At 43.5% G+C, this 27,788-nt stretch overlaps 2 protein-coding genes across 2 annotated transcripts in view; one reads left to right on the top strand and one right to left on the bottom strand.

The window, feature by feature from the left end:
• Nucleotides 1–1,193: 1,193 nt before the first annotated feature.
• On the bottom strand, nucleotides 1,194–19,751 carry LOC309559955 (uncharacterized protein; the record flags this gene model as incomplete). The annotated part of the gene is made up of 4 exons (XM_082263432.1): nucleotides 19,594–19,751; nucleotides 8,887–9,111; nucleotides 8,602–8,716; nucleotides 1,194–3,031 (listed from the first exon to the last, which is right to left on the bottom strand). Exons 1-4 carry the CDS (start codon nucleotides 19,666–19,668, stop codon nucleotides 1,194–1,196), a joined length of 2,253 nt encoding a protein of 750 aa, XP_082119558.1. The 5' UTR covers nucleotides 19,669–19,751.
• A 4,124-nt stretch (nucleotides 19,752–23,875) lies between these two features.
• LOC309560289 (uncharacterized protein) overlaps nucleotides 23,876–27,788 on the top strand; it is a 31,623-nt gene continuing 27,710 nt past the window's right edge. Inside the window, exon 1 of the mRNA XM_082263888.1 lies at nucleotides 23,876–23,997. Within this exon, the coding sequence (XP_082120014.1) occupies nucleotides 23,985–23,997 (13 nt within the window). The 5' untranslated portion in view covers nucleotides 23,876–23,984. The remainder of the gene's footprint in view (nucleotides 23,998–27,788) is intronic.

Genomic DNA, 27,788 nt, shown 5'->3' with positions numbered 1-27,788 from the left:
TAATAAGCAACTACATGGCTACTGCCATAATTGGAGCTGTCCTTGTTTGTTATTGCTTTGTGAAAAAAAAAGTGTTGCTACTGAAAAAGGCAGAGGAGTTCCGCCTGGGGGTAAAAAAAAATTAAATGTCTGCAGCTACAAATACTGTAGCTGCTGACTTTTAATATATAGACACTTACCTGTCCAGGGAGCCCACAAGGTCGGCACCCCAGCCAATTTTCGGATCGGCTGTCAGGTGATACCGCCATTCTTAATAAGGGAAACCGGCAGTGAAACCTTTCGGCTTAACAGTTGGTTACCTACTGCGCATTCGCAAAGCGCGCTGTGCTTTTTAATTGGCCCAGCGGCGGGGGAAGGAAGAGGGGGGGCCAAACTTCCCAGGGACAGTGCCGCAGGGCTGTCTCCTGGAAGTGGGGAAGGATACCTGTCAAAAGCAGGTACCCTTCCCCCCCACCTCCCGCCCCCACCCCCCGAAAGGTGACAAATGTGTCACCGGAGGAGGGGAATGGAAGCAGATCAGTGAAAGTTCCACTTTTGGGTGGAACTCTGCTTTTAATTGTAGCCGTAAAACTGAATTCTGGGCTTTGGTTTTGTTCTAGGGGGGAGGACAGCAGAGATACATACCTGACCCGCCAATCCTCCCTGCACAAAACAAGTTTGGCACACCTGTGCTCCAGCAGTCTTGAAAATTGACTTTTCAGACGTCAGCATGCTCCATACACAGGAACAATCCATCGCTGGACTGTGGGGAGCACAGTTTTCCAGAGGATCGCCGGATCAGATAATAATGAACTTTGTGTTCACCCCTAGAAAAAACAGAGTTGACCCATGCAGTGCGGGCACAGTCCCTCTACACAGGAGACAAAACAAAATTTGCCCGAAGTTGGGCTTTAAAGACCGTAAGTAGCCCCCGCTCATACATCGGACTGCTGGGAGTAGATGTTCAACTAAGGAAAAAAAAAAAAAAAAAAGTGACTGAAGTTGGGTTTTAAGTTCATCTGCATCCATGGTAATTGATGTGCTTAGTTTAACAATTTGGAAATGTAATTAAAAGTCCCTAAAAAATGGACTGGTGTTGATTATAAAAGAATGAGCAGATACAGGGTCTACAAACTGAATATTCCATTTAATTATTCTTGCATATATAGTTTTTGCTTGCAGAGTGAAGTTGGAATGCAGAATTACTCTCGTTTTTAAGACTTTTCTGCCACATTTTCCACCAAATGGACAGCCTGGTGCTTGACCAGTTGATAAGTCTGTGCAAAGCGCACTCCGCAGATGAGACAAGAATAGGGTTTTTCCCCCGTGTGGCTTCTTCGATGTTTGATAATGCCAGAATAATCAGAAAATCTTTTCCCGCACTGCTTGCAGGAGAAAGGCTTCTCTCCAAGGTGTGTCCTTTTGTGCGTTACTAGGGATGACATCCAAGAGAAGCTCTTTCCACATTCAGAACACGTGAAGGGTTTTTCTCCAGTATGAAGTCTCTGGTGTCTCGAAAGATAGGAGTTACGAGAGAACATTTTTCCACAGTCACTACACGATACCATTTTCAGTGGCTTACTGGAGGGCTGAGCTTTTCCAGCTTGCCAGGTGCTGTTTTTACTATTCTGTACGGGTTCCTTTATGAAATACTGGTGATCTAAATTAGTCGAAGGCTTAATATTCACCTGCCAATTTATATTTGAACTGCTATTGTTTTCTGAAGTAGAACGGTTAAACTCTACCATCTCACTTTGCTGACTACATATTGAATATTCTTGATAGGTTAATTTTCTCTTACCATGTCCTTGTAGAGGCCTTGTGTCATAGCCAAAAATATGACTTTCTGCCAGAGCAGATTCAGGTTTATCCATTGTTTTCTGTTGATGACCATTTGTTGCATGCTGTTGGATTAGTTCGGTCTTTAGGCAAGTTCTTTGAAGTCCATCTGAAAAAGAGTTTGGGAGCTGGTACAAAGCATCACTGCCCTCCACTAAAGGGTCATTGATTTCTACTTTCTTGGTTTCATCTTGGTAAGTTAGTTTTCCTTTTATATGAGCTTTTTCAAACACATTCTGGAAAATGTTGATGTTATTCTTAGTATCATTGTTCTCCAAGGGACATTTTAGGTTTACTGTCTTAGTTTGATGGCCATCTTGTTTTTTAAGTTCAGTCTTTGTATGGGTTTTTTGGGGTATATCCTTAAAAATATTTGTGACAGTTAAGCTATGGTCATTCTGCAGACAAAAGTCACTCGCCTCTCGGTTCTTGATTTCTTGACCAACTACTGAGCATCTTTCGTTAGATAGCGGTTTCATAAAGGGTTTTCTCTGGAGCATATCTCCAAAAGGGCTTTGAACATGATCCAAAGTATTACTGTCCAACAAAGCAGGGCCAGTGAATTCTGCCATCTTAGGTTGATGGCAATCCAGTATGGGTATGTGTTGATATCTCTCTGAAAAGGACTGTGGGATAAAATCTAAAGAATAATTGCTCTCCACAAACGAGTCCATAACATTTACTGTGTTTATTCGAGGGCTGTCCAGTAAGCACTCTTGTTTGCTCCATGCATTATGGCTGTATGTTTTTTGAAGTATGCCTGAGAAAAGGTTTTGGACACCGTCTAGAGATGGATTATCCACCTGATCAGAGTTATTGATCTTTACTGTTGTACCTTCACAGTTATCTGTTGCACATTCAAAATGAATTTGTTCGTCCTTTATTTCTGTCCCTAAGAATGTGCTAGACAGAGGTTCGTGGCTTAAAGTTTTGTTATTCTGCAAAGCAGAGAATTCTCTACTTTGTACAGAGTCCCAGGTTTCTACAGTCGTATTCTTTTGTCCATATATTTTGTCTGAACTCTCTTTTTTAGGTGAAGAGGTCGTCTTGCAAGCTCCGAAACCAGATACTTTAGGAGCTGTAAACCTGTTTTCTGAATTCCAGTCTATGGTTTTTGCCTCTTTTATAGTGTCATTACTGTTACAATCTCTTTGTTTTAAATCTAACTGGGAAGGATAATCAGCTTGTAAACATTGCCCATTTGGTCCATCTGCTGAAACAAAATAAATCTGTTAAGTTATCCCAGTGACATGCATGATAGTACTCATTTATCTAAATGATAATTTTATATTTGGTTGAAGCTGGAGAATAACACCACCTGACAATTTTTTTTTCATTCCCAGGACGCGATTGATGAAATCTCTGTACTTGTGTTCCTGGGTCTGCACACCTGCTGTGCCCTTTATGAGGGATTCCCACTCTCTGACAGCTTTGGGATTCATTTTATTTCATGTGGAATACAAGTGCAGAGATGGGTGAGAACACCCAAAACTTCTAAGAGGACAAGACCAGAATTGGGAATTAGGTCAGGGAGATATTCCTGCTGATATCTAAAGGCATATACAGTGGGGAAGATAATTATTTGATCCCCTGCAGATTTTGTAAGTTTTTCCACTTACAAAGAAATGAAGAGTCTGTAATTTTTATCATAGGTGTAATTTAAATGATAGAGATAAATTATCTCACAAAAGTGAGTATACCCTTCTCATTTTTGTAAATATTTTTTTATATCTTTTTTATGTGACAACACTGAAGAAATGACACTTTACTACAATGTAAAGTAGTGAGTGTACAGCTTGTATAATAGTGTAAATAACTCAACACACAGCCATTAATGTGTAAACCGCTAGCAACAAATGTGAGTACACCCTAAGTCAAAATGTCCGAATTGGGCTCAATTAGCCATTTTCCCTCCCAGTGTCATGTGACTCATTACTGTTACAAGTTCTCAGGTGTGAATGGGGGGGAGCAGGTGTGTTAAATTTGGTGTCATCACTCTCACTCTCTCATACTGGTCACTGGAAGTGCAACATGGCACCTCATGGCAAAGAACTCTCTGAGAATCTGAAAAAAAGAGTTGTTGCGCTACATAAAGATGGCCTAGGCTATAAGATTGCCAAGACCATGAAACTGAACTGCAGCACGGTGGCAAGACCATACAGCGGTTTAATAGGACAGGTTCCACTCAGCACAGGCCTCGCCATGGTCGACCAAAGAAGTTGAGTGCTGCAGAGGTTGAAGGGGCGGGGGGGGGGGGGGTCAGCCTGTCAGTGTTCAGACCATACGCTGCACACTGCATCAAATTGGTCTGCATGGCTGTCATCCTAGAAGGAAGCCTCTTCTAAGGATGATGCACAAAGCCCACAAACAGTTTGCTGAAGACAAGCAGACTAAGGACATAGATTACTGGAACCATGTCCTGTGGTCTGATGAGAACAAGATAAACTTATTTGGTTCAGATGGGGTCAAGCATGTTTGGCCGCAACCAGGTGAGGAGTACAAAGACAAGTGTGTCTTGCCTACAGTCAAGCATGGTGGTAGGAGTGTCATGGCCTGGGGCTGCTGGCACTGGGGAGCTACAGTTTGAGGGAATCATAAATGCCAACATGTACTGTGACATACTAAAGCAGAGCATGATCCCCTCCCTTCGGATCATGATAACGACCCAAAACACCCCCCCCCCCCCAAGATGACCAGTGCCTTGCTAAAGAAGCCGAGGGTAAAAGTGAAGGACTGGCCAAGCATGTCTCCAGACCTAAACCCTATTGAGCATCTGTGGGGCATTCTCAAACAGAAGGTGGAGGAGCGAAGGTCTCTAACATCCACCAGCTCTGTGAAGTTGTCATGGAGGAGTGGAAGAGGACTCCATTGGCAACCTGTGAAGCTCTAGTGAACTCCATGCCCAATAGGGTTAAGGCAGTGCTGGAAAATAATGGTGGCCATACAAAATATCAACATTTTTGGCCTAATTTGGACATTTCCACTTAGGGGTGTACTCATTTTTGTTGCTAACAATTTAGACATTAATGGCTGTGTGTTGAGTAATTTTGAGGGGACAGCAAATTCACACTGGTATACAAGCTGTACACTCACTACTTTACATTGTAGCAAAGTGTAATTTCTTCAGGCTAAGTTCACATCTTGGCGTTGCTATTACAGTCGTTTTTATGGGCGTTTTTGCAGGCGTTTTTTGTGCAGGCATTTTTAGATTGACTAGAGACCAATGGAAAACGCCTGTAATCTGCCCAAAAAGCAGCTCAGGTACTTTTTTGAGCGTTGGGCGTTTTGCTCACGGCGTCAAAACGCTGAGATGTGAACAGGGGCCATTGAAATGAATAGCATTTATCTTGTTGGGCGTTTTGAGAGCTGATCCTAGGGCAGAAAAACGCCCCCAAAACGCCCACATGTGAACGTAGCCTCAGTGTTGTCACATGAAAAGATCTAATAAAATATTTACAAAAATGTGAGGGGTGTACTCACTTTTGTGAGATACTGTAGACTACCAAAAATCCAGAAAAAAACACATACACCAAATGCTATAACTTTAAGTTGCATTTCAGTGAGTAAAATAAGTAATTGATCCCCAAGCAGAACATGACCTAGTACTTGGTGGAGAAACACAGAGGTAAGATGTATGTTGCAGTTGGTGACCAGGTTTGCACACATCTCAGGGGGGATTTTGGTCCACTCTTCTTTTACAGATCTTTTCTAAATCCTTAAAGTTTCTTGGCTGTCTCTTGGTAATGCAATGTTTCAGCTGCCTCCATATGTTTTCTGGAAATCATCTGTGAAAAGCACAGGGCACCAGTGGCAGACCTGCCAATTCTGGTGTTCAATGGCAAATGCCCATCGAGCTGTACAGTGCCAGGCAGTGAGCACAGGGCCCACTATATGACGTCAGGCCTTAAGGCTACCCTCATGAAGTCTTTCTGATTGTATGGTCAGAGACATTCACACCAGTGGCCTGCTGGAGGTCGTTTTATAGGGCTCTGGCAGTGCTCATACTGTTCCTCCTTGCACAAAGGAGCAGATACTGGTCCTGTTGATGGGTTAAGGACCTTCTACAGCCCTGTCCAGCTCTCCTAGAGTAACTGCCTGTCTCCTAGAATCTCCTCCTTCCTCTTGTGACTGTGCTGGGAGACACAGCAAACCTTCTGGCAATGGCACGTATTGATGCCATCCTGGAGGAGTTGGACTGCCTGTGTAACCTCTATAGGGTGCAGGTATCGCCTCATGCTACCAGTAGTGACACTGACCCTAGCCAAATGCAAAACTAGTGAAAACAGTCAGAAAAGATGAGTAGGGAAAAGAAATTGTCATTGTCCTCCAAATGTAATGAGGTCGTCTCATTGTTGCCCATATAGTGCACCTTCTGGTCATTTCAATAACCCCAAAGCAGCTGAAACTGATTAACAATCCTTTCTGCTACCTAACTGACCAGATCAATATCCTAGGAGTTCGACTTGATGCTATACTCGGATTAAAAAGTGTTCCTTTAATTTTTTTGAGCAGTGTATATATCTCTATCAGTAAATTATGTTGATTTTGGTGGACAGCACTATTAAAATATCATATTCAATGCCTTTAAATACTATAAAATTATAGAATAAAATGCAATATAAGGGCCTTATCTCACATGCATACATATACAAACTTGTGCCAATTAACCTATTAGCATGTCTTTGGAATGTGGGAGGAAACCAGAATATCCAAGAGGAAACCCTCTCAAATTGAGAGCCCTAGGGCTGCAAGGCTTAAAGTGGTTGTAAAGGCTGAAGGTTGTGCATTAAGTTAAAAAACCCTTCTGTATGTAGCTCCTAACCCCCCCCCCCCTTTACCTACTTGAGCCTGATCTCGATCCCCCGATGTGCACAAAAGCAGCTGCTCTCCTGGCTCTCTGCCACCTTAGTGGCTCTGATACAGCAGCAGGAGCCATTGGCTCTGGCTGATGTCAATCACAGCCAGTGACGAGGGAGTGGAAAGGGGGGCTGGGCCAAGCTGTGCTCTATGTATGGACACACAGAGCCGGCTTGGGAGCGAGCATGCATAAGTGCCTCCATAGCGGGTGGCTTGCTCAGATGGGGTTGGAGCCAAGAGAACCCGCGAAGAGGAGGATCTTGGCTGCTCTGTGTAAAACCATTACACAGAGAAGGTAAGTATAACATGTTTGTTCTTTTAAAAAAAAATTAAAAAAAAGTTGATCCTTTAGCTCATGTTCACACGGAAGCCGTTTTTGAAATCGTGAGAGGTTCCTGCACAGATGTCTATTGAAAACCACCCCCCGACATTGACAAAAGTAGTACAGGAACTACTTTTGGGAATCGGTGGGGTGCCGCTAAGTCTGTATCGCACCAATTCAGACAGTGCAATTGGGTCCGATTTGACATGCAATTTTGCTGCGATTGTGGCCTGACGTATTGCAGTAAAATCACACAAACAGAATTGTGGGACACCTGTCGCCTAAAAGAAGTACAAGAACTCCCGCAATCCAGGATGCCAATATGTGAACGGAGCCTTACAATCACTTTAAGTGCTAACTACTGTGCCACTGTGCTGCCCAATGTGGAAGTTGAAGTTTTCAGTGGCTGAGGATCTTCATCAGCGGGACTGTCTGTGTCACCAACTACCTCAGAGGAAAATATGGATATGGATCTTATACAGGGCCCCATTAAAAAAAATCCTGACTTCCAGGTTTCTTTAACCACTTGCCGACTGCCTAACGCCGATCTACGTCGGCAGTCAGCCCCTCACAGGCAAAGTGACGTAGGGCTACGTCACTAGCTTGTGAGGGTCTAGGGAGCGAGCGCGCGCCCCCGGAGGCGCGCTCCTGCTCCCGCGTGGTCACAGACCCCCCCCCGCGCGTGTGACCGGCGGACCCGATGTCCGCCGGTCACTCGGCGATCGGCGGGGGAGAGGGAGAATGTCAGGCAGCTTGTGTAAACAAGCCACCTGTCATTCTCCTTGCTGTTAGGATACTGATCACTCGGATCTAGTATGTAGATCCGTTGATCAGTGTCCATACAGCTCAAGCCCCAGCCAATCACAGTAGAAAGCACGCCCCTAGGGATACACACAGCCCCTCCCTCCCAAATAAAGTTAACCCCTTCACTACCAGTGTATTTTTACAGTAACAGTGCATATATATAGCACTGATTACTGTAGAAATGTCACTGGTAACCCCAAAAGTGTCAAAAATGTCAGTCAAGGGTCCGATCTGTCCGCCCCAATGTCGCAGTACTGCAAAAAAAAAAATCGCAGATCGCCGCCATTACACGTTAAAAAAAAAAACAACAAAAATGACAGAAATCTTTCCCTTTGTTAGTAAACGCGATAACTTTTGCGCAAACCAATCAAAATACGCTTTTTGCGATTTTTTTTTTTACCAAACATAGGTAGCATAAAACAAATTGGCCGAAAAAGTAAAAAATTTTGATTTTTAAATTTTTTTTTTGGGGAATTTCATATAAAAAAATGTGAAAAATATTGCTATCTTTGCAAAATTGACGCTCTTTTTTTGTATATAGCGCGTGATCAAAAATCGCACAGGTGATCAAATACCACCAAAAGAAAGCTCTGTTTGTGGGAAAAAAAGGACGCCAAATTCGTTTAGGTACAGCATCGCACGACTGCGCAATTGTCCGTTAAAGTCACACAGTGCCGAATCGCAAAATACCCCCTGGTCGGAATGGGGGTAAAATCTTCCGGGGCTTAAGTGGTTAAAAGTAGATCAGCAGTGGCAACCCCCTATTTCGCTCAATACAGGTTTCCTTTATATAAACTTACCAGGAAAAGAATGATTCTTCCCAATCGTAACCTTATATTCTTCCTTATGATGGTCCAAATATTTCCACTCCTCCATTGACAAATACATTGCAACATCATCACACTTAATCTGCACCTGAGTCAAAAGAAATAAATAAAATACATCATGAGTCACCTGCTAATAATGTATGAACATATTGTACAAACCACTCCGTCCTCAATCAGCAATTCCTACAGATTCACTGGTTTTAAATGTAAGATACTGACATCTACTGTCACTCACCCATCCTGGTCAAACACACTTACATGGGCACCACCAGGAGGTGGCGGGAGGGCTGAATCTAGAGACTCGGTCTGTGCTTCTCCCAGCATGCCACAGATGACCGATGAAGCAGTGTTGCATCCATTCCGCCTTACATGAACTTCTGAGTCCGCTGGGATCTCTAGGACAGAATGCTTGGTTTGACAAAGGTCTTCAGAAACTTGGGAAAAGCACTTATACAGCGGCGGTTTCTTCACGATCATGTATTCCTGTACAATACAATAAACTGCTGATGAGCTGGTACCACAGACGTTATGCCTACTAACCGTACTCCTTAAAGCGGAGCTCCACCCAAAAGGGTAAGCTCCGCTTATCTGAATCCCCCTCCCCCCATCTGCTGCTACCTTTTTGGGGGGGAACAAGTACCTGGTTTTGATAGGTACCCGCCCTCACTTATGGCTAAGTTCCCCATGGCAAACTCAGCCAGAAATTCGGCCCATCTCCCCCTTTCCCCGCAGCTGGCACTATTAGAAAACCGGGCCCCGCACATGTTCAGTAGGGAGTCTGCTGTGAAGCTGCAATGCTTCACACACAGTTTTCCTTAGTGGAGAAGACGGCAGCAGCAGCATCTGATCTGATAGCGGATTGAAAAATCGGCTCATGTGAGATAACCGCCAGCTACATCTATTTAGGTTGTAAGTAAAAAAACGTGAAAACAGTCTTCTATGTCATCCAATTAGATTATAAGTGTCCAAAAGGGAAAAAAAAAGGATCACCACCACAGTTTGTGTCACAAATAAATGTAAGTCTTCCACAGTATCAGATATCTTCCACCATGGTCTGCCATTAAAGAGTATCACCCACGTGCCCAATTGGGTATCTCTTCATCTGATGTGGTGGGTCCCTTAAAATAATCAAGGTGGTCAAAAGCACTATAATCACATAGGTAGTAGGTCAGCAGCACCCAGGTCACATCTCCATATTCTGCAGCTCTTGCATAAAGAAAAAAAAAATCTCAAAGCGATATATACAAAAAAGATCCAATAGTGTAGTAGTGCCAGTGACGTTTTAATAAAAGAATAAAAAGAAGTAACACTCACAATGCTCAGAGACAGATACAAGTGTCTATTCACAGCATGCATGTACACAGTGTAGATCTGCCAGATCAGCAAGATGGCATCTAGGCCCCCCAGCGTGATGTCATCACACAGGTCCCACCCTCCTCACGCTTATCGCCCCTCTGGGCTTTCTCCGGGCTTCTATAGACTCAAAGACCATAGAAGTTAATCCAGATGTCACAAAAGTCTAAAATGACTCATTAACTGTAGCACTTTTTTGACCTTGAGGTAGTGCAAACAGGTAGGACTGTGTGAGATGTGTAGTAACACCAATCAGATTTCAGCTTTCATCAAAATACAGCAGTCAGGATTGTAAAAACTTAATTGGTTGGTGTTCCACTGCACTTTATTCTTTGTTGAAGACCAATGCCAAGCAACAAACCAAATCCACAAACTAAATTTTATCTGGCAACTATGCTAAAGTCAGAATCTTCACACAGTTAACCTTGATCTAAATCATCTATAATTCACTGCAGCAAGAATTCAGAGAGCACCTCACAGGGTTTCTGGGAGCGTACTTCCTAAAGCCTTTCCCCTATAACTTCTTCTGCTTATCAATCACCTTCCAGGTATTAAGATAGGTGGCTATGAGAAACTGCTTTTTTTCTTTCTTAGTGAGCCTTTATATATGTGTACAACAGAGCCTGTAGTGGGTGTGTACGGGTGGGCCACATAGTACTACATCACTACAGATCAGGGGTGTCTTGCTCTCATACCCCAAGTACACTGGGCCCCACCACCGGCAGGCATATAACTTAGCACTATCTCCACTCTTTACAACACTATAGGAGGGCAACAATTAAAGGGCAATAACACTCTCCAACAGGTGTGTTTAAGGATTTCTTTGCCAACAGTACAGAGAAAGCTAAGGACATGAAACTATATACAAAAGTGAGCAGAGTAAACCTGGCAGTCACAATCATTAGACTTCATTGTATCTATTGAGGGTTCAAGCTGCTGTGTGGTTAGGGTTGTCACCTGGCTGGCTAGTAAATATTGGTTTTGTTTCCAATATTGTTAATAGGGAAAATACCATAAGGCTGGTATATTTTTTAAAAACGTGGCAACCCTAGGTTAGGTTCACTGAGCATGAGTGCTATACAGTCAGGTTTGGGTGATTCCAGCAGCCATTTTCCTATCATTTTTTGAACCAGGGGGATTGGATGTTTTATTTTTAGTGAAGCGTCCAGCTCTGGGAGAACTGCTGTGAATACTGCAGCTAACCAAAAACCTCTAACTGCCCAACACTAAACCTCCAAACTACACTTCCCTCCCTCAACACTAAAATTTCATTAGGTCTCATTCTGTCTCAACACTTCCATATGATGTCCTCATATGGATGTCCTGGGCTTTGAGTGGGGATATCTGAATGATGGGTGCAGCTCCAGGCATCATTCAGATATCATTTTTTTTCAGCCGGCGATTCCCTGCACCGTAAGAACAATCATAGCGGTTGTTCCAATTGAATGTTCTTACAGGTGGCGGGAGGGAACAACCCCCTCCCGCCACACTCCGATGCTTGTATCGGCTCGCCTGTGCGATCAGCGAGCCAGAGAAGGAATCCGCCGACGGCGGAAGTTCATCATAGAGAATACCGAGGACCACATGGTTTCTGGCAGTCTCTATGACTCTCGGAGGCCCGGGCGTGACGTTTTGACGTCACGTCCAGCCTGGCAGTTGTAGATACTGCCATCTTCTCGGCTGAAAAGCAGAGAGCGTTTTTTTTTTGGTTTTTTTTTTTCTTTATTTATTTTCCAGCCTGGAGGAGAAATCTGGGGTTTTATTGACCCCAGATCTCTCCTTAAAGAGGACCTGTCATGCCTTATTCCTATTGCAAGGGATGTTTACATTCCTTGTAATAGGAATAAAAGTGATCAAAAATAAAAGAAAATTAAAGGGAAAGTGTAAAAATAAAAGAACGGTAGAGCGAGACCAACAATTCTAGCCCATAACCTTCTCTGTAACTCTAAACAGGTAACCTGTAAAAATGTTTAAATCGTCGCCTATGGAGATTTTTCAGTACCGAAGTTTGGCGCCATTCCACGAGTGTGCGTAATTTTAAAGCATGACATGTTAGGTATCTTTTTTTACTCGGCGTAACATCATCTTTCACAGTACAGTATACAAAAAATTGGGCAAATTTTACAGTTTTTTTTTTTTTTTAATTCATAAAAAAAAAAAAAAAAAAACACGTTTGAAAAATTTCTGCGCAAATACCATGTGACAGGAAAAGTTGCGATGACCACCATTGTATTCCCTAGGCTAGGGTCTCTGCTAAAAAAACATATGTAATGTTTGAGGGTTCTGAGTAATTTTCTAGCAAAACAAATGGGATTTTTGACTTACCATAAAATCTATTTCTCTGATGTTCATTGACAGACACAGCTCCTGGTATTCATAACCATTGGGATATACTGTCCCCTACAGGAGTAAGACACTAGGCAGAAAAAATTCTGGCTACACCCATGGGCAGTCCCAGGGGGTATACTTCCTCTCTCTGCTATAGCCACTCAGTTTTGTAACAAGCAGTGTCTGGAGAATAACTCTGCAGAGGGGTGGGTGCTGTGTTCGTCAAAGAACATCAGAGAACAGGATTTTACGGTAAGTCAAAAATCCCATTTTCTCTTACGTTCATTGACGGACACAGCTCCTGGTATTCATAAACATTGGGACGTCCCAAAGCAGTGTTAAACATGAGGGATGGGAACAACCAAAAATTCCCATGGCTAAACATTAGCCAACCAGGCAACAGGAACTCAACCAAACAACCGGAGCCCAACTGAAAAAAAAAACAATACACCCTCAAAGAGGATCAGGACCTCTTAAACAGCAGCCTGCAAAACCTTGTGGCCAAAAGAAAGCATCCACAGATGGCAACACACCCATTTTTTAAAAACTTTGTAAAAGTGTGCACTGCTGCCTTGCAAACCTGCTTCACTGACGCCTGATGACGGAAGGCCCAGGAGGCACTAAGTGCCAGAGTAGAGGGCCCCTTGACAGGGAAAGGAGGAACCTGACTAGGCCTGAAAAACCATCTGTCTGATCCATCTGGTAATGGTTGCAGAGGAAGCGGACAACCCTTTCCCGAGGCCCATCTGTGAGCACAAATAATAAGTCTGACTTCCCAAAAGATTCCAAAGCTGCTAGGTACACCCTAATTGCCCAGACCACATGCAAGGCAATTTCCTTCGGATGTTTAGGCCTGGGACACAAGGAAGGCAACACAATATCTTCATTCAAATAAAAAATCAGAGGCAACCTATGGAACGAACGACGGACAGGGAGGAAGAGCCACCTTATCCCTGTGAATCACCAGGTAAGGTGAAGGACAGGATAACGCCGCCAGTTCCGACACCCTGCACGCAGAAGTGATAGCCACTAAAAAGACCACCTTCTGAGACAATGAAAGCACGGGAGCCTCCTGATTATTTTCAAAAGGAACCTTCTGCAGAGCTGAAAGCACCAAATTAGGATCCCAAAGCAGTTTAACGCCTTGAGGTCCAGGATTGGACACACTTTGCCTTCCTTTCTGGGGACTGTGAACAGGTTTAAAAAAAGCCCTGAAAACGGTCCGAAGTCGGAACCGGGACAATTGCCCCTTGAAGGAACAGGTCTTGTACCGCCCCAAACAGGCCCTGTTCTCAATTTTGTAGCCAGACTGAATGACTTTGTGAGCCCACTTGTCTTGCACTAGGGAAGTCCATGGGTCCAGAAACCAGTGAAGACGTCCCCCCACCCCCAATACGGGAGAGGGTGCACCTTCATGCTGAAGGAGCCTTGTCCACGGGTCTGGAGAAGCCCGATCTTGGCTTGCCAGACCAGGTTAGTTTGGATCTTCCTGAAGAGGCCCTAAAAGGCTTTGAGCCCTTGTCAGTCAAAAAAAAACTTCTTTTGAGCGGAGAAGGAAGGCCCACATCTACGACAAGGTTCCTTGCCCTTAGTAGCCTGTGGAAGAAAAGTACTCTTCTGCCCCTGTGAGACCTTTAATGATGTCATCAAGGGTAGCTCCAAACAGGCGATTTCCTTGGAAAGGAAGATCAACCAAGGCCTTTTTTGAAGTCTGAAGCTGGATCCTTAAAGGCTGGGGACTCTTCAACCAGAATCATGGTTGCCTTGTTTAATCTGGAAACCGGAGGATCCACTGCCGGTGGCACAGTCCACTTCTAAATAAGGGACTCCTTGTAGAGGTAACACCTAGTAAAGTGCCTAGGGATCACACGGGGACGATTTCTTCTTTCCCACTCTTTAGCGACAATTCTGTCAAAATAGGGAGGGAAAGGATACACCTTTGCCGCTCTGGATGGCTTGTGAGTGCCAAAGGGTACGTGCACCTCTGTCGCAGCTTCAGCTGCGTCCTCCATCTTCAGGGTCTCCTGCACAGATACAATCAGTGCATTCATCAGTGCCTTTTCGTGTGTGGTCGCAGACGTGGAGGAATCTTCCTCACTTTGAGAGGATTCCAGGCGCGTGTTTCCAGACCCAGCAGGGTGACCCACGTCCGCGGCGGCCAAATCAGATTCAGGATCTGATGAGGCAGGGGGTGCTTTTTTGCTAGCCCATCGCCTGCAAGTCACCTCCACCTGGGACACAGGGGACTGCAGGACCACCATCAGTGCATGGATGAATGGGACCCGGAGGACCCCGCAGCTTCAGAGAGGGGATCAGGTTGGGAAATGTGCTCCAAAGACTTCATGAGTCACTAGGGGGACCCCATAAAAAAGTGTAAAACACTGCTAAGGGACAACCCCCACTGCCCTGGCAGCAACAACCGGTCGCCAGGCACAAAGCACCAAGCGATACTTAGCAGAGAGGGTAAGGATCCCTACCAGAATCACCACTGGCAGAGACAAGCAGCCACCAGAATAATCTGCACTACACGTGTGGCAATCAGGAAGTAAAATGATCCAGGAGTCAGCACCAGGGGATGAGAAGGGGTTCCCACTGCCAAAACTGCTGTCCACTGTCATCGATGCCGCTATTTTCAATGGCAAACCACAGCAAAATGGCTGCCGAACTACACAAACATGGCTGCCGTGTATTGAACACACAGGCTACAACAAAATCCGTCCACCTCAAAACCCTCCACCGCGACAGCTACTCACCTTACCAGGAACCAGGCAGGCACCGCTTCAGACAAAACCCCTCTCCAATGAAATGGGGGGAACGCTACGACTCGGGCTGAGACCCTTCCTGTCCTATAGCCAAACAGGAAGTGAGAGGAAATCTCTGCACATTGAGAGAATTCCTGGGGAACCCCAGGTCGCCAGAACTAGTATCCCCATGGGAAGATTTCCCCTCTATTATTTTTCTGGGGACAACCCAAAATGTAGAATTTTCTTTTACTTTCACTTTTAATGATAATTGCAAAACGGGACAAATAGAGAGGGCAAATCTCCTTAATAAGGGGCACAGACAGCAAAAAATAAATACTATCAGGTGCTCTAATCCCGCTCCATGCTGTCCAAAACTAGAAAAAAAAGTTTTGCCTTTAGTTATACTTTAAATGGTCTCTCTCATCCATGTAAACTGACTTGCTGGCTGGTTCACCAGATGAAAATAGAAGAACGCAAGCTTATAAAATAAAACAAATGTAGCCATCACATGTAAGAATTGGTAAGCTGCAATATAATAAATATTGGCTTTTAGGCTTATTTGTGTTTTAAACACTATCCTTAAGTCATTCTAAAGGCTAGTACACACTCTAAGAAAATCGGGCGAACATTTTCGTCCAAAGAATTTTCGTATAGTGTGTACACAACTTTCGACAACCGATTCTGAATTTTCGTAAGGAAATTTTCTCGTACGGGAACAAAACAAACGTGTACCGTTTTCATAAGATTTTTGTACAAAAAAAAAAATCAGAAAAAAAAAAGACTGCGCATGATTAGAAAACAAATAAACAACAACAAACCCCAGAATCATTACAAGTTTTCTTTGATGAGATTAGTGATAACGGATATGGAATTACGTTCACGGGAAACTGGGACCTCAATAAAATCGCTTATCTAGATTTGGAGCTCTTTAAAAAGGATGGTAAGTTACAAAGTAAAACCTTCTTCAAAAAAACAGATAAGAATGGGTACATACCTACACGAAGTTGCCACCACCAACGATGGCTAGGCAATATACCCAAAGGCCAATTACTACGAATTAGGAGGAATTGTAGTGACATACAAGACTTCGACAATCAGGCCGATATATTAATAACCAGATTTTTAGAAAAGGGCTACAAGAAGAAGGAACTTGAACATATCAAACAGTTGGTCAGGAAAATGAAAAGAGAGGACTTAATCACAGAAAATAACAATAGAAAGAAAAACAACGGTAACAGCTTTGAGTATGCATTTATTACAGGCTTCAACAAACAACACAAAGATATGGAAAAAATTATCAGAAAACACTGGCCTATTCTCAGAGCAGATAAAACTCTCAAGCAATTTTTGCCCACAAGACCATCATTTATCTATCGCCGAGCTCCTACCCTAAGAGATAAAATTGTGCATAATGTAATTAATCCACCTAAAAAGATCCTATTACCCACAGCCATCAATGGTTTCTTCCGATGTCAGAAATGTCTCCCTTGTAGAAACAACAGGAAACAACAGAAAAAAATAAAAAGTTTTAAATCCAATGTCACGGGCACAGAGTATAAAATTAAAGACACCATCACATGTACGAGTACACATGTCACATATGTGGTGGAATGCCCTTGCAAATTGCAATATGTCGGAAGAACCACACGACCCCTCTTCGTAAGAATCAGAGAACACATAAAGAACATCAAAAAGGGGTTTGAAAAACACACTCTATCAAGACATTTTAAAGAGGTTCATGCACAGAATCCAACAGGAATGATTTTTTATGGAATCGATAAAATAAAAAACGATTGGAGAGGCAGCAACAAAAGAAGAATGGTATCAAAGAATGAAACTAAATGGATTTTCTTAATGCGTTCTCTCCGTCCTGAGGGATTAAATGCCGACATTGATTTAAATTGTTTTATCACAGACACATAACTCATTTTTATTCCTTTTGGATTTTACCTCAAGAATTAACCTCTTTTGGTTTTGTTTTTTACATTTTGTTTTTATATCTTGTTTTACTTCCCCTTTTTTACTGACATTTTATGATATCCTTTATGTGCTATTTTTATATATTTTTATATTTCTTGATATATATTTTTTACATATGTTTTTACATATGTTTTATATATGTATTTTTTAAGCCTGTTTCCACACGCCTTCTTTCTTTTTTCGATACGCATCTCTACTTTTTGGATATTTTTTAGATATTTCTTATGGATTTTACATCATTTGTGATGCGGATTTTTTCTAGCCTTCTCATCCGACATCCTCTTTTTAGCCTCCTCATTTAACATCTGGATAATATTAATATACCATCTTTTATGTTGAGGATCTTCTCCTATCTGATAAATGACTGTCCAGCGCCTCCTAAATGTTTTTAACCTTTTTGGAATTTTTTTCGCTTAAACATCAATTCTTCATTATTATCAAGATCACCATCTCTGAAGAGATATGGAAGTCAACGCATCAATTGATTTATTATCTTATTATCTTACATATGATATCCACTCCTATTTTTATTTTTATCTTTATGGAATTTTTTTTTGACCTTCTCATCCAACATCACTCCACATTTTAAGCTTTTTAAGGAATAACTATTATATTTCCCCTATGGGTGGACTTCTGTTGTCACCTCAGAATGTAATTGGACACGTTATTTCCAAACAGTTGGATGTTTCCATTAACCTCAGTTCATGAGGATTTTTTAAACTTCCCTTCCCACACTTCATTATAGCCATAAATATCTCACGGGTGTATTTCTATACACATTTTTCATTTTCACTCCACTAATACTATTCATCTATTCTTTTCACTAATGTTTTATTTGGATATACTCACACGCTCATATATATCGACGCAAACACTAAATATTAATATTTTTTTCTTTAATATAATTTCTTGTGGTCAGATTATCACTAATGTTCCTTCGGGACCCTTATGTCTCACAAAACACTTTTTCCATCACTTCTATATTTTTTCCTTATTAAAAATATTTTTTCCTTATTAAAAACATTTAAATAAATGTCTGATGCCCATTTTTATTTTTATTTATATCTATTTTTTATCCCTCTTCTTACACACATTTTTACGGAATTTTTTTTACACATATTCGTTCTTAATAAAATTTTGTTCTAATACTCTTGTAATTTAAAATTGATCCACTAGATGGCAGCATGATCTATTATGATGATCACTATAGCCTAGAGAGACATCCTATAATAAGCCTGTACACTCCACCGTTCTTCCATTATCGTACAATCATCCTCAGGTGTGTATCAGGGCGATTGATTGGCTGATGGGATGACTTTGGCTATTTCTGGACGATGAGGTCGACTGACGGGTACCGCTCCCCGTAGACGTCCTATGACGAAACGTACGTAGGGCGGAAACCCACGTCACTTCCGGTCCGCAGCTCGCCTAGGCTTGGAACGCAGGAGCTTCCTTGGCGCAGACTGCCAATATCTGAAGGGATCTGCTGCATCTACCCAAGCGTGAGTCGCTACTATCATATTGTATACCCGATCTACACTTATCACACTGAGTAGCTTTTCTCTTTTCTCCCTTTTGTACCCAGATGGGATCTTTTTGGGTCCGAGGGGACCGTCAGTAGACAGGTTTGAGGATCTCACCTACATCCTGTCTTTTGGCTCATATACTTAACATCTGTGGTCTTAGGGTAAGTGTGACACCTAGTGTTTAAATTGGAGAATTACATCCCAAAAGGTATACAATTAGTATCCTCACTGCTCCTTTGATTTAAGAACGATTTATAACCAATACATCCAGCGTTATTTTACCCAACATTACTTATTCAACAGTATTTATTCTACATTATTTACCTATTTAATAATTGTATTAATCATTATTTATTCAGCAGCACCTATTGGAAATCACTATATTATTGATTCAATATACATCTTTTAACATACATTTTTACCACACTACACATTTACTTTTTATTTATTTATTTATTTATTGTCTTGGCCTAAATTTTATATATATCGACCCATGTACACAACTATCTATATGTCACTTTGCATGCACTAAGCACTTTTCTCCTCCTCACCCGCATCTTTGCACATGCGTTAGGTAGCGCCGTTTTCCAACTATTCACCCCCACACTATATTCCTGCCCCTAAGTTTCTTAGGGGTTCGGTTGGTGGCTGCAACCTTATATTTTACTGCCTGTCAGTTCTGATCCATAGCGCTGGTTCTCACAACCCCCCGTTTATAACAACAAAAAAGCCTTTGTCTGAGAATTTTCGTACAACAAATTATTGTTCATCAGTTCCAATTTGCTGTAAGACAACGAGGAAAATCGGACGATCATTCCTCTGATTTTCTTATAGTGTGTACCCCACTTTATTCTGATGCACACTCACCTCATCAGGTGCCAAAATCATGTAGCTCTTGTGCAAAAACCTTATAGAGTGGAGATCAAAAGAGAAGCAACATGAAGGAAAAATAGATAATATCAGAAGGGTGCAACACAGTGATGAATATTGAAAGTGTCCCCAAGTGGTCATTAAGAAGCCTGGAATGATCTCACCTCTCCAGTCATTAGGTAGATGATCTCCAGGATGTGGCTGATGACCTTCTCTGTCTCCATTGTACAACCCTTCATCTTCTATTTCAGCTCCTCTCACAGGCTATGGGGGACTATTGAGGTTCTCCTTCTACACCACGTAGACTTGAAGGTCCTTTAACAGATCTCTGTTAAAACAGATATTTTAGCATAGCCAAGATACTCAATTGATTGAATTCAGCTGTCATAAGTAACATATATTATTACAATAGGTGAGCAGCACTGGTGCTCTTCAATTTACGATTGCCCCAATGGTCCAAAAAAGGAATAGACCAGTGTTCTCCAAACTGCGGCCCTTTGCTTGCTTTTGTCTGGCCCTTGGGGCACTATTTCATTTTTTTTGGCATCAATGATGTGGCACAATTCTTCCCATTGACACGGCACAATTCCTACTAATAACGCCAATGAATAGGGCAAAATTTTTACTAATGACACCGACGATGGGGCACAGTTCCACCCACTGAAATCAACAATTGGGCCTAATGATGGGGCACAGTTCCTCCCAGTGACACCAACGATGGGGCACAGTTCCTCCCAATGGCATTAATGATGGGGCACAGTTCCACCCACTGAAATCAACAATTGGGCCTAATGATACTAATGATGGGGCACAGTTACTCCCAGTGACACCAACGATGGGGCACAGTCCCCCCCCCCCCATGGCATTAATGATGGGGCACAGTTCCACCCATTGACATCAACAATTGGGCCTAATGACACCAATAATGGGGCACAGTTCCTACCAGTGACGCCAACAATGGGGCCCAATGATACTAATGATGGGGCACAGTTCCTCCCAGTGACACCAACGATGGGGCACAGTTCCTCCCAATGGCATTAATGATGGGGCACAGTTCCACCCACTGACATCAACAATTGGGCCTAATGATACTAATGATGGGGCACAATTCCTCCCAGTGACACCAATGATGGGGCACAGTCCCCCCATGGCATGAATGATGGGGCACAGTTCCACCCATTGACATCAACAATTGGGCCTAATGACACCAATGATGAGGCACAGTTCCTACCAGTGAAGCCAACAATGGGGCCCAATGATACTAATGATGGGGCACAGTTCCTCCCAGTGACACCAACGATGGGGCACAGTTCCTCCCAATGGCATTAATGATGGGGCACAGTTCCTCTCAGTGACACCAACGATGGGGCACAGTTCCTCCCAATGGTGTTAATGATGGGGCACAGTTCCTCCCAGTGACACCAACGATGGGGCAAAGTTCCTCCCAGTGACACCGACGATGGGGCACAGTTCCTCCCAATGGCGTTAATCATGGGGCACAGTTCCTCCCAATGGCGTTAATGATGGGGCACAGTTCCTCCCAGTGACACCAACGATGGAGCACAGTTCCTCCCAATGGTGTTAATGATGGGGCACAGTTCCTCCCAGTGACAACAACGATGGGGCACAGTTCCTCCCAATGGCGTTAATGATGGGGCACAGTTCCTCCCAGTGACACCAACGATGGGGCACAGTTCCTCCCAGTGACACCAACGATGGGGCACAGTTCCTCCCAATGGCATTAATAATGGGGCACAATTCCTCCCAATGGCACCAACAATGGGGCATTGTTTACTTCCACAGATACCAGGTAATTTTCTACTCCAGATAGCCACAGTCCGGTCCCCCTAAAATCTGCAGGACAGTAAACGGGTCCTTTGTTTAAAAAGTTTGGAGACCCCTAGTACAGACCATTGTAAAAATGTTTAATTAAAGCTAAACATCAAGCATGATCCTTATTGCATACTTATAATGCTCCAGCTGGGCCGAATGTAAGTATGCATATCTTGATGTCTGAGGTTCTTCTATGAAAGCCGACAATCAGATTGATCTTTTGGGTTCTGTACTGACCACAGGAGATCGCTGCCATTCATAGACTGCCTTTTATTTTTTTAACGAATACAAGGCATTCTCTAATTAGATGAAAAATGATGAGGAGGGGTGGTGATGTCATGATCTCCATTCTGACCAATCAGAGAATGCCTTTTATTCATTGAAAAAAATACAGGGCGATCTGTGAATGGTGGCATTACTGAGTGAGTGACCTCTTGTGGTCAGTATGCAGTGGAGCAGCTGTGCTCAGCACAGGACACAGAAAGATCGCAGAGAGCAGTGCCGATTACGACAGTAATAGGCAGCTTCCACAGCGGAACCTCAGGTTTGAGATAGGCATACTACAGTACATTGTGCCAAGCTGGACCAATGTAACTATGCGCCTAAGGTTAAATCTGAGTTCAGATTTAAGGCCCCATTCGCACTAAAATGCACAGTGCCAGGAATCATGCATGTATGCGTTTTTGCAATGTGCGCAAAGAGCTTCCATATGCAAGGCAAAAGAAGCTCATCCATCTCTTTTAAGCTTTGTGCGTTCTCTGGCCATAAAAAAAACACGCATATGTTTGCCTCATTCGGGTTGCTGGTAAAAATGAATGTCACAGCATATGCGTTGTGTTTGTTTTTGCATCCGCCGGGACCTGCCAATCGTTCGAGGCACAGACAGAATGGCGATCTGGCTATGTAATCAAGGCAGATTGCAGTTCTGTGAGAAGGGAAGGCAATGATCTTGTGTTCATGCTAAGCAGAAACACAGATCTCTGCCTTCCCGCAGTATAAGCACCTCCCCCTCACAGTTAGCTAGCACTCCCTAGGCACACATTTAACCCTTTGATCGTCCCTGATGTTAACCTCTTTCCAGCCAGTGTCATAAGTACAGTGAGAGCATAGTTTTAGCAGTAATCACTGTATTACTGTCACTGGCTCCAAAAAAAAACGTCAGCGTCTGATTTATCCGCCGCAATATTACAGTCCCGCTATAAGTCACTGATTGCTGCCATTACTATTAAAATAAATAAAAATTTCATAAATATATTCCATAGTTTGTAGACGCTAAAACTTTAGTGAAATTATATATATATATATATATATATATATATATATATATACACACTTATTGGGATTTTTTTTTTTTACCAGAAATATGTACCAGAATACATATTGGCTGAAATTAATGAAGAAATTCGATTTTTTACTGAATATGTTTTATAGCAGACAGTAAAAATGTTTTTTTTTTTTTTTTTTTCAAAATTGCATTTTTTTTGTTTATAGCGCAAAAAATTTAAATGGTGGAGGTGATCAAAAGAAATCTCTATTTGTGGGAAAAAAAGGACACAAATTTTCTTTAAGTGCAGTGTCTCAGGACCGCGCAATTGTCAGTTAAAGTAACGCAGTGCCATATTGTATAAAATGACCAGGTCGTGAAGGGGGGTAAATCTTCTGGAGCTGACATGGTTAAATTGTGAGAAAAGGAAATACGGCTGCCGCCATTTTCTCAATGCGTTCGCTAAACACATTTATCAACCCTTTAATCTATATAAATAAACTGATGCTGAATCTAATTATTCGCATTACTTGGATTCATTTTTTTTTTTTATATAGAATAACTTTGCAAAGAACAACCAATCACATGCAAGAAAAAAAAAACAGCATTTTTGCTTGCACATGATTGGATGATTGAAGTCAGCAAAGCTTTAGCACATTTACGAAGCTCTGGAGCAACTCTGATTACAAAGTGCACAGTTCTATAGTAAATCAACCCCAATGCATCCTTTCACATTGATCATATATACAGCACACATACATTGCAAATCATCATTGTTCTCTATACTGACTGCTACATAATTCTCAGCTGTCACATCTGCCTGGAAATCCATTCCTCTAATCAATAAGATCTGCAATATCACTCCATCTATTTATATTACACATCTTATTTATTACTTGTATTGCTCCAGCAAACAATTATACTGTATACACATATATACATATATATATATATATATATATTAATGACAATAAGATGTGTAATATAAATAGATGGAGATCTCACTGGCCAATCACCATAGAGAAGAAATGGGATAATCATCCCCACAATGATTTCTATTCCCAGCAATGAGGACATTTCATGTAACAATGATGACAGCTTCTCTTTCTATCTCCAATGTAACCCTGCACACATCTCTCACCTTACATCTCACCCCATCCCCCACTGCTCCTCTCCTCCATTGCTCCTCTCCATTGGCTGCTGCTCACACCAGGGACCCCGCCCCCTAGCCTCTGGGGCTGATGGGAGTTGTAGTCCCAGGATCTCCTCCCTGCAAAGCCAAGCTATCCCAGCATGCCCTGCAATCCGTTCGGGGACAAACATCCAATCAGAGCTGGGGCTCGGCATTGAGCCAGTAAGAGATTTCTGCTTTGGAAGCACTACAAGTCCCACAATGCCTTTGGGGAGCTGTAGAGGTGAGCCAATGAGAGCTGAGAGTCAGCAGCCCCGCCCACTCACATGGTAGAAGCAGGTAAGAGCTTTGTTGGGGTAAAAGTTGTGTATTTGGTGTGTGTGTGTATATAGGATCCATCCATGTGTGCTGGGGGGAGGGGATCCATTTCTCAGCTCATAGGATGGAATAGGAAATGTTACTTTCTGTAGACTTTTCTCATCTTCCATCTCCTAGCAGTGGAGGACACAGACACCCCTCCCCCACCCTGCACCCCCCCCCCCCCCACCCTGCACCCCTCTCCTAAATACTGATTTCTCCATTCCCTGCATTTCTACCCCCATCACCTATTATGCAGCTCCTGTCACTGTCCATAGGGGGCGCTGTGTCCTTCCCTGATCCTCTACATTGGGGGTCCCATCCAGGACACAGTCTGGAGGTGTTTGTATGGATCTCCTCTCCCAGTACAAAGAGACTGATCACCTCTGGGGGGGAGGGGGTGTCTGGAGATGGGATGCAGATTGGATTGGGGGTGGGACTGATGTGAATGATTGTTTTTTGGTGGAGGGCTCATTCACACGGGTGTCAAAAATACATACAGTGTGTCATCTTCTGTGCATGCAGCACTATGGGAAATCAATACAAAAATGTGCGCTGGATTTAGCGATGTATAAAATAATTGGGACAGATCTGCGTCCAGCACCGTACATCTCTGCAGATTTCACATTTGCACATAAAGTCTTAAGAAGGATTCTATCTAATGAGATGTATATATTACACGGGATCATCTGGTGGTTCTGCCAGGAATAGTCTGCATCCCGTGCAGTATATTGCACATATACCGATGTGAATATGGCATAAAATACATAAATAATAATAAATCAGGTCTAAAGGGTCTGTATGGAAGTGTAACCCTTTGATTGCTGGTGATGTATCCCTGGTGTAGTGACTGTCTCTCTACTAGGTAGTCAGTGACATTGGAGACATGGCCAACAAAGGGTTAATAGGAGCTCAAAGCTGCATAAGCTTAAGGGTGCAGTCAGCATTGTGGGATTACATGGAAGAGGGTGCGATCAGCTGTGAGAGTCCCGAGCCTTCCATTGCTTTCAATGGAGCGGTCTACTCACAGCTAATCATGGGACCCCCCCCCCCCCCCCCAGGGTAACTGCAGGCAGGGTGCATTCACACATGTGAATGCACCCTAAAGAATAAGTAAAATACATGCAGAAAACAAAAAAAATGTACATTGTTTTTTTTTTTCTTAGGAGCCTGCAGAGCATTGCACCCACAGGTGCAATGTTAAGCCCCGTACACACGTACCGATGGTCGGCTTACAAATGTTCCTCTTTTCTCCCCGGGATGTCGGTGTCTGCTGAAAAGTGCAAAGACAGCACAAGGACAGCACAAGAATTTTGTCCGCCGACTGCAGAAGTGATGTCATGTAATGGTTAACTTTCCCTGTGTTTTCTATTTTCTGAGCATGCCCAGTCTTGCAAATCTGCGGTCTGTCGGCCGAATTGTGTACTGACAGGCGAACAATCGTCCGTTCTGGTGTCGGCATACAAATATTTTCATGTTTGCACGAAAGACTTTTGTCCGCGGATTGTGCGCAGACATCTGTCGGAGGCACCATACTAACACGCGTACAATCGGCAGATCCTTCGTCCACCGACGTTTGTATGCCGACGATCGGTACGTGTGTACGGGCCTTTAGGCTCCTGCGGGCAGACAGTTACTGAAGTCCAGGAAGATCAATGGACTAGGAGATCGCTCACCAATGTCCTTACAGTTCATTGAGAACCATGGAGGCAGACAGGACTTGTAGTTCATTCATTCACAGATCGCTGTGAAAGGTTCCTGCACTACTTTGGGGCGACTTCATCAAAACTTGCATTGACTTCTTTTAACCACTTCAGGACCGCCCGCCGCATATTTACGTTGCTACTTTGATGGCAGTTCTCTTTCACATAAAAGTGGTCCCAGCAGTGGCTTCGCCCCAGGATCATTTTTATAGGCGACGAGAGAGGTGCCCACCCCCCTCCCGCCGCTTCCAGGTCGTTTTCCCACTTACCGGAGCCATCAGTAGCGGGGAAAACGATCCGGTGTTCCGTGAAAAAAACAAACCCGTGAGAAAACCATACCCTCGTCACTTCCGGTGCTCCTACGGAGGGTATGGATTTCTCACAGTAGTTACATTTGCGGCGGTTAGATTAAAACAGCTCCTCTGCAACATAAATCATCTCCGCTCCTTCCCCTCTCACTTCCCTGATCTCGGGTAATAAATATAAAAGCGGATCACGGAGCCAGGATCGCCGTCATTTACATCTCATACACCCGCCGCCGCTTTTATATTTACTAGGGGATATCAGGGAAGTGACAGGGATAGGAGAGGAGATGACTCATTTTGCAGCCGACCTGTTTTATGTAACAGCCGCAAGTATAACATTACACACAGTGCCGTGATTATTTCATACCCTCCGAGCATGCGCATTTGTCAAATTCTTTGCTGTTCAATTAGGTATCCGGGGCTCTGAGCAGCGCACTGCTGCGCTGCTCAGCTGTTTCACACAGGAAGTGACGAGGGTATGGTTTCTTCACGGGGAATGGTTTTTTTAACATTACACCGGTGTTCTAAAATTTTATCGGACCCATGAAAATTCCGGACCTCGTCACTTCCGGCTGGTGCGAGCCCCGGTGCGCATGCGCACAAGGTCCGAGGAAATTCTAAGACTTAGAGAACAGCTGATTGAGAGGAGGAGGGGCTGAGGTGGGACGCACACACCGCCGCGGGAAAATTGCTGTCACGGGCGAACCATATGTGCTAGAGACCCCAAAATTGTATTGCAGGTAGCCAAGATGCTCCCCTACAGCTGTTAAAATTTGGGGTCTCGGGGATGAAAGGGTGCGGAGCAGTGGTCCCAAGTTCTCGGGGTCACTGCTCCGCGCCCTTTCATCCCCGAGACCCACGGGGTCACTACTCCGCGCCCTTTCATCCCCGGGACCCCAAATTTCTATCAGCTATAGGGGAGCGTTTTGGCTACATGCGATATAATTTTGGGGTCTCTAGCAGCTTTGGTTCGCCCGTGACCGCAATTTTCCCGCGGCGGTAGGTGCATCCCTCCTCAGCCCCTCCTCCTCTCAATCAGCTGTTCGCCAAGTCTTAGAATTTCCTCGATCTTGTGCGCATGCGCACCAGGGCTCGCACCAGCCGGAAGTGACGAGGTCCGATTTTTTTCACGGGTCCGACAAAATTTTACAACACCGGTCCTTCTGGGTCCCCAGCAGGAAGTAGAGTGGCCACCCACTGAACTCTATGGCCTTGGAGGACCAAAGCGACATCATACGTCGCTTCCACCCAACGGCCTTAAAGGGCCCACTTTTTTCATGATGAAACAGGAGACATATTTTTTTTCCTTTTTTTTTGCTTTGAAGTGTAGATGTCAGATGTGAGGTCTTTTTGACCCCAGATCCCACAATAAAGAGGACCTGTCCTGCTCATTCTATTACAAGGGATGTTCACATTCCTTGTAATAGGAATAAAAGTGATCAGAAAATGTTTTTAAAGTGTACAAATAAAATAGTTAAGAAAAAAAAAAAAAAATTAAAGTGGCCCGTCCCTCCGAGCTTGCGCGCAAAAGCGAACGCATACACTAGTCACGCCCACATATGTAAACGGAGTTGAAACCACACATGTAAGTTATTGCCGCGATCGATAGAGCGAGAGAAATAATTCTAGCCCTAGACCTCCTCTGTAAGGGCTCTTTCACACAGTCCGCCTCCGTAGGCGGATCCGTGCTGCTCAGCGAGGATCGATCCGCCGATCCCCGCCGAGCCGGCGGATGACAGCTCCGTCTCCGCTTGCATTGTGTCTC

This window comes from Pelophylax lessonae, assembly GCF_965119305.1.
Source record: "Pelophylax lessonae genome assembly, chromosome: 7".
Classification (NCBI taxonomy): domain Eukaryota; kingdom Metazoa; phylum Chordata; class Amphibia; order Anura; family Ranidae; genus Pelophylax; species Pelophylax lessonae.
This window is presented reverse-complemented; position numbering and strand designations above follow the sequence as displayed.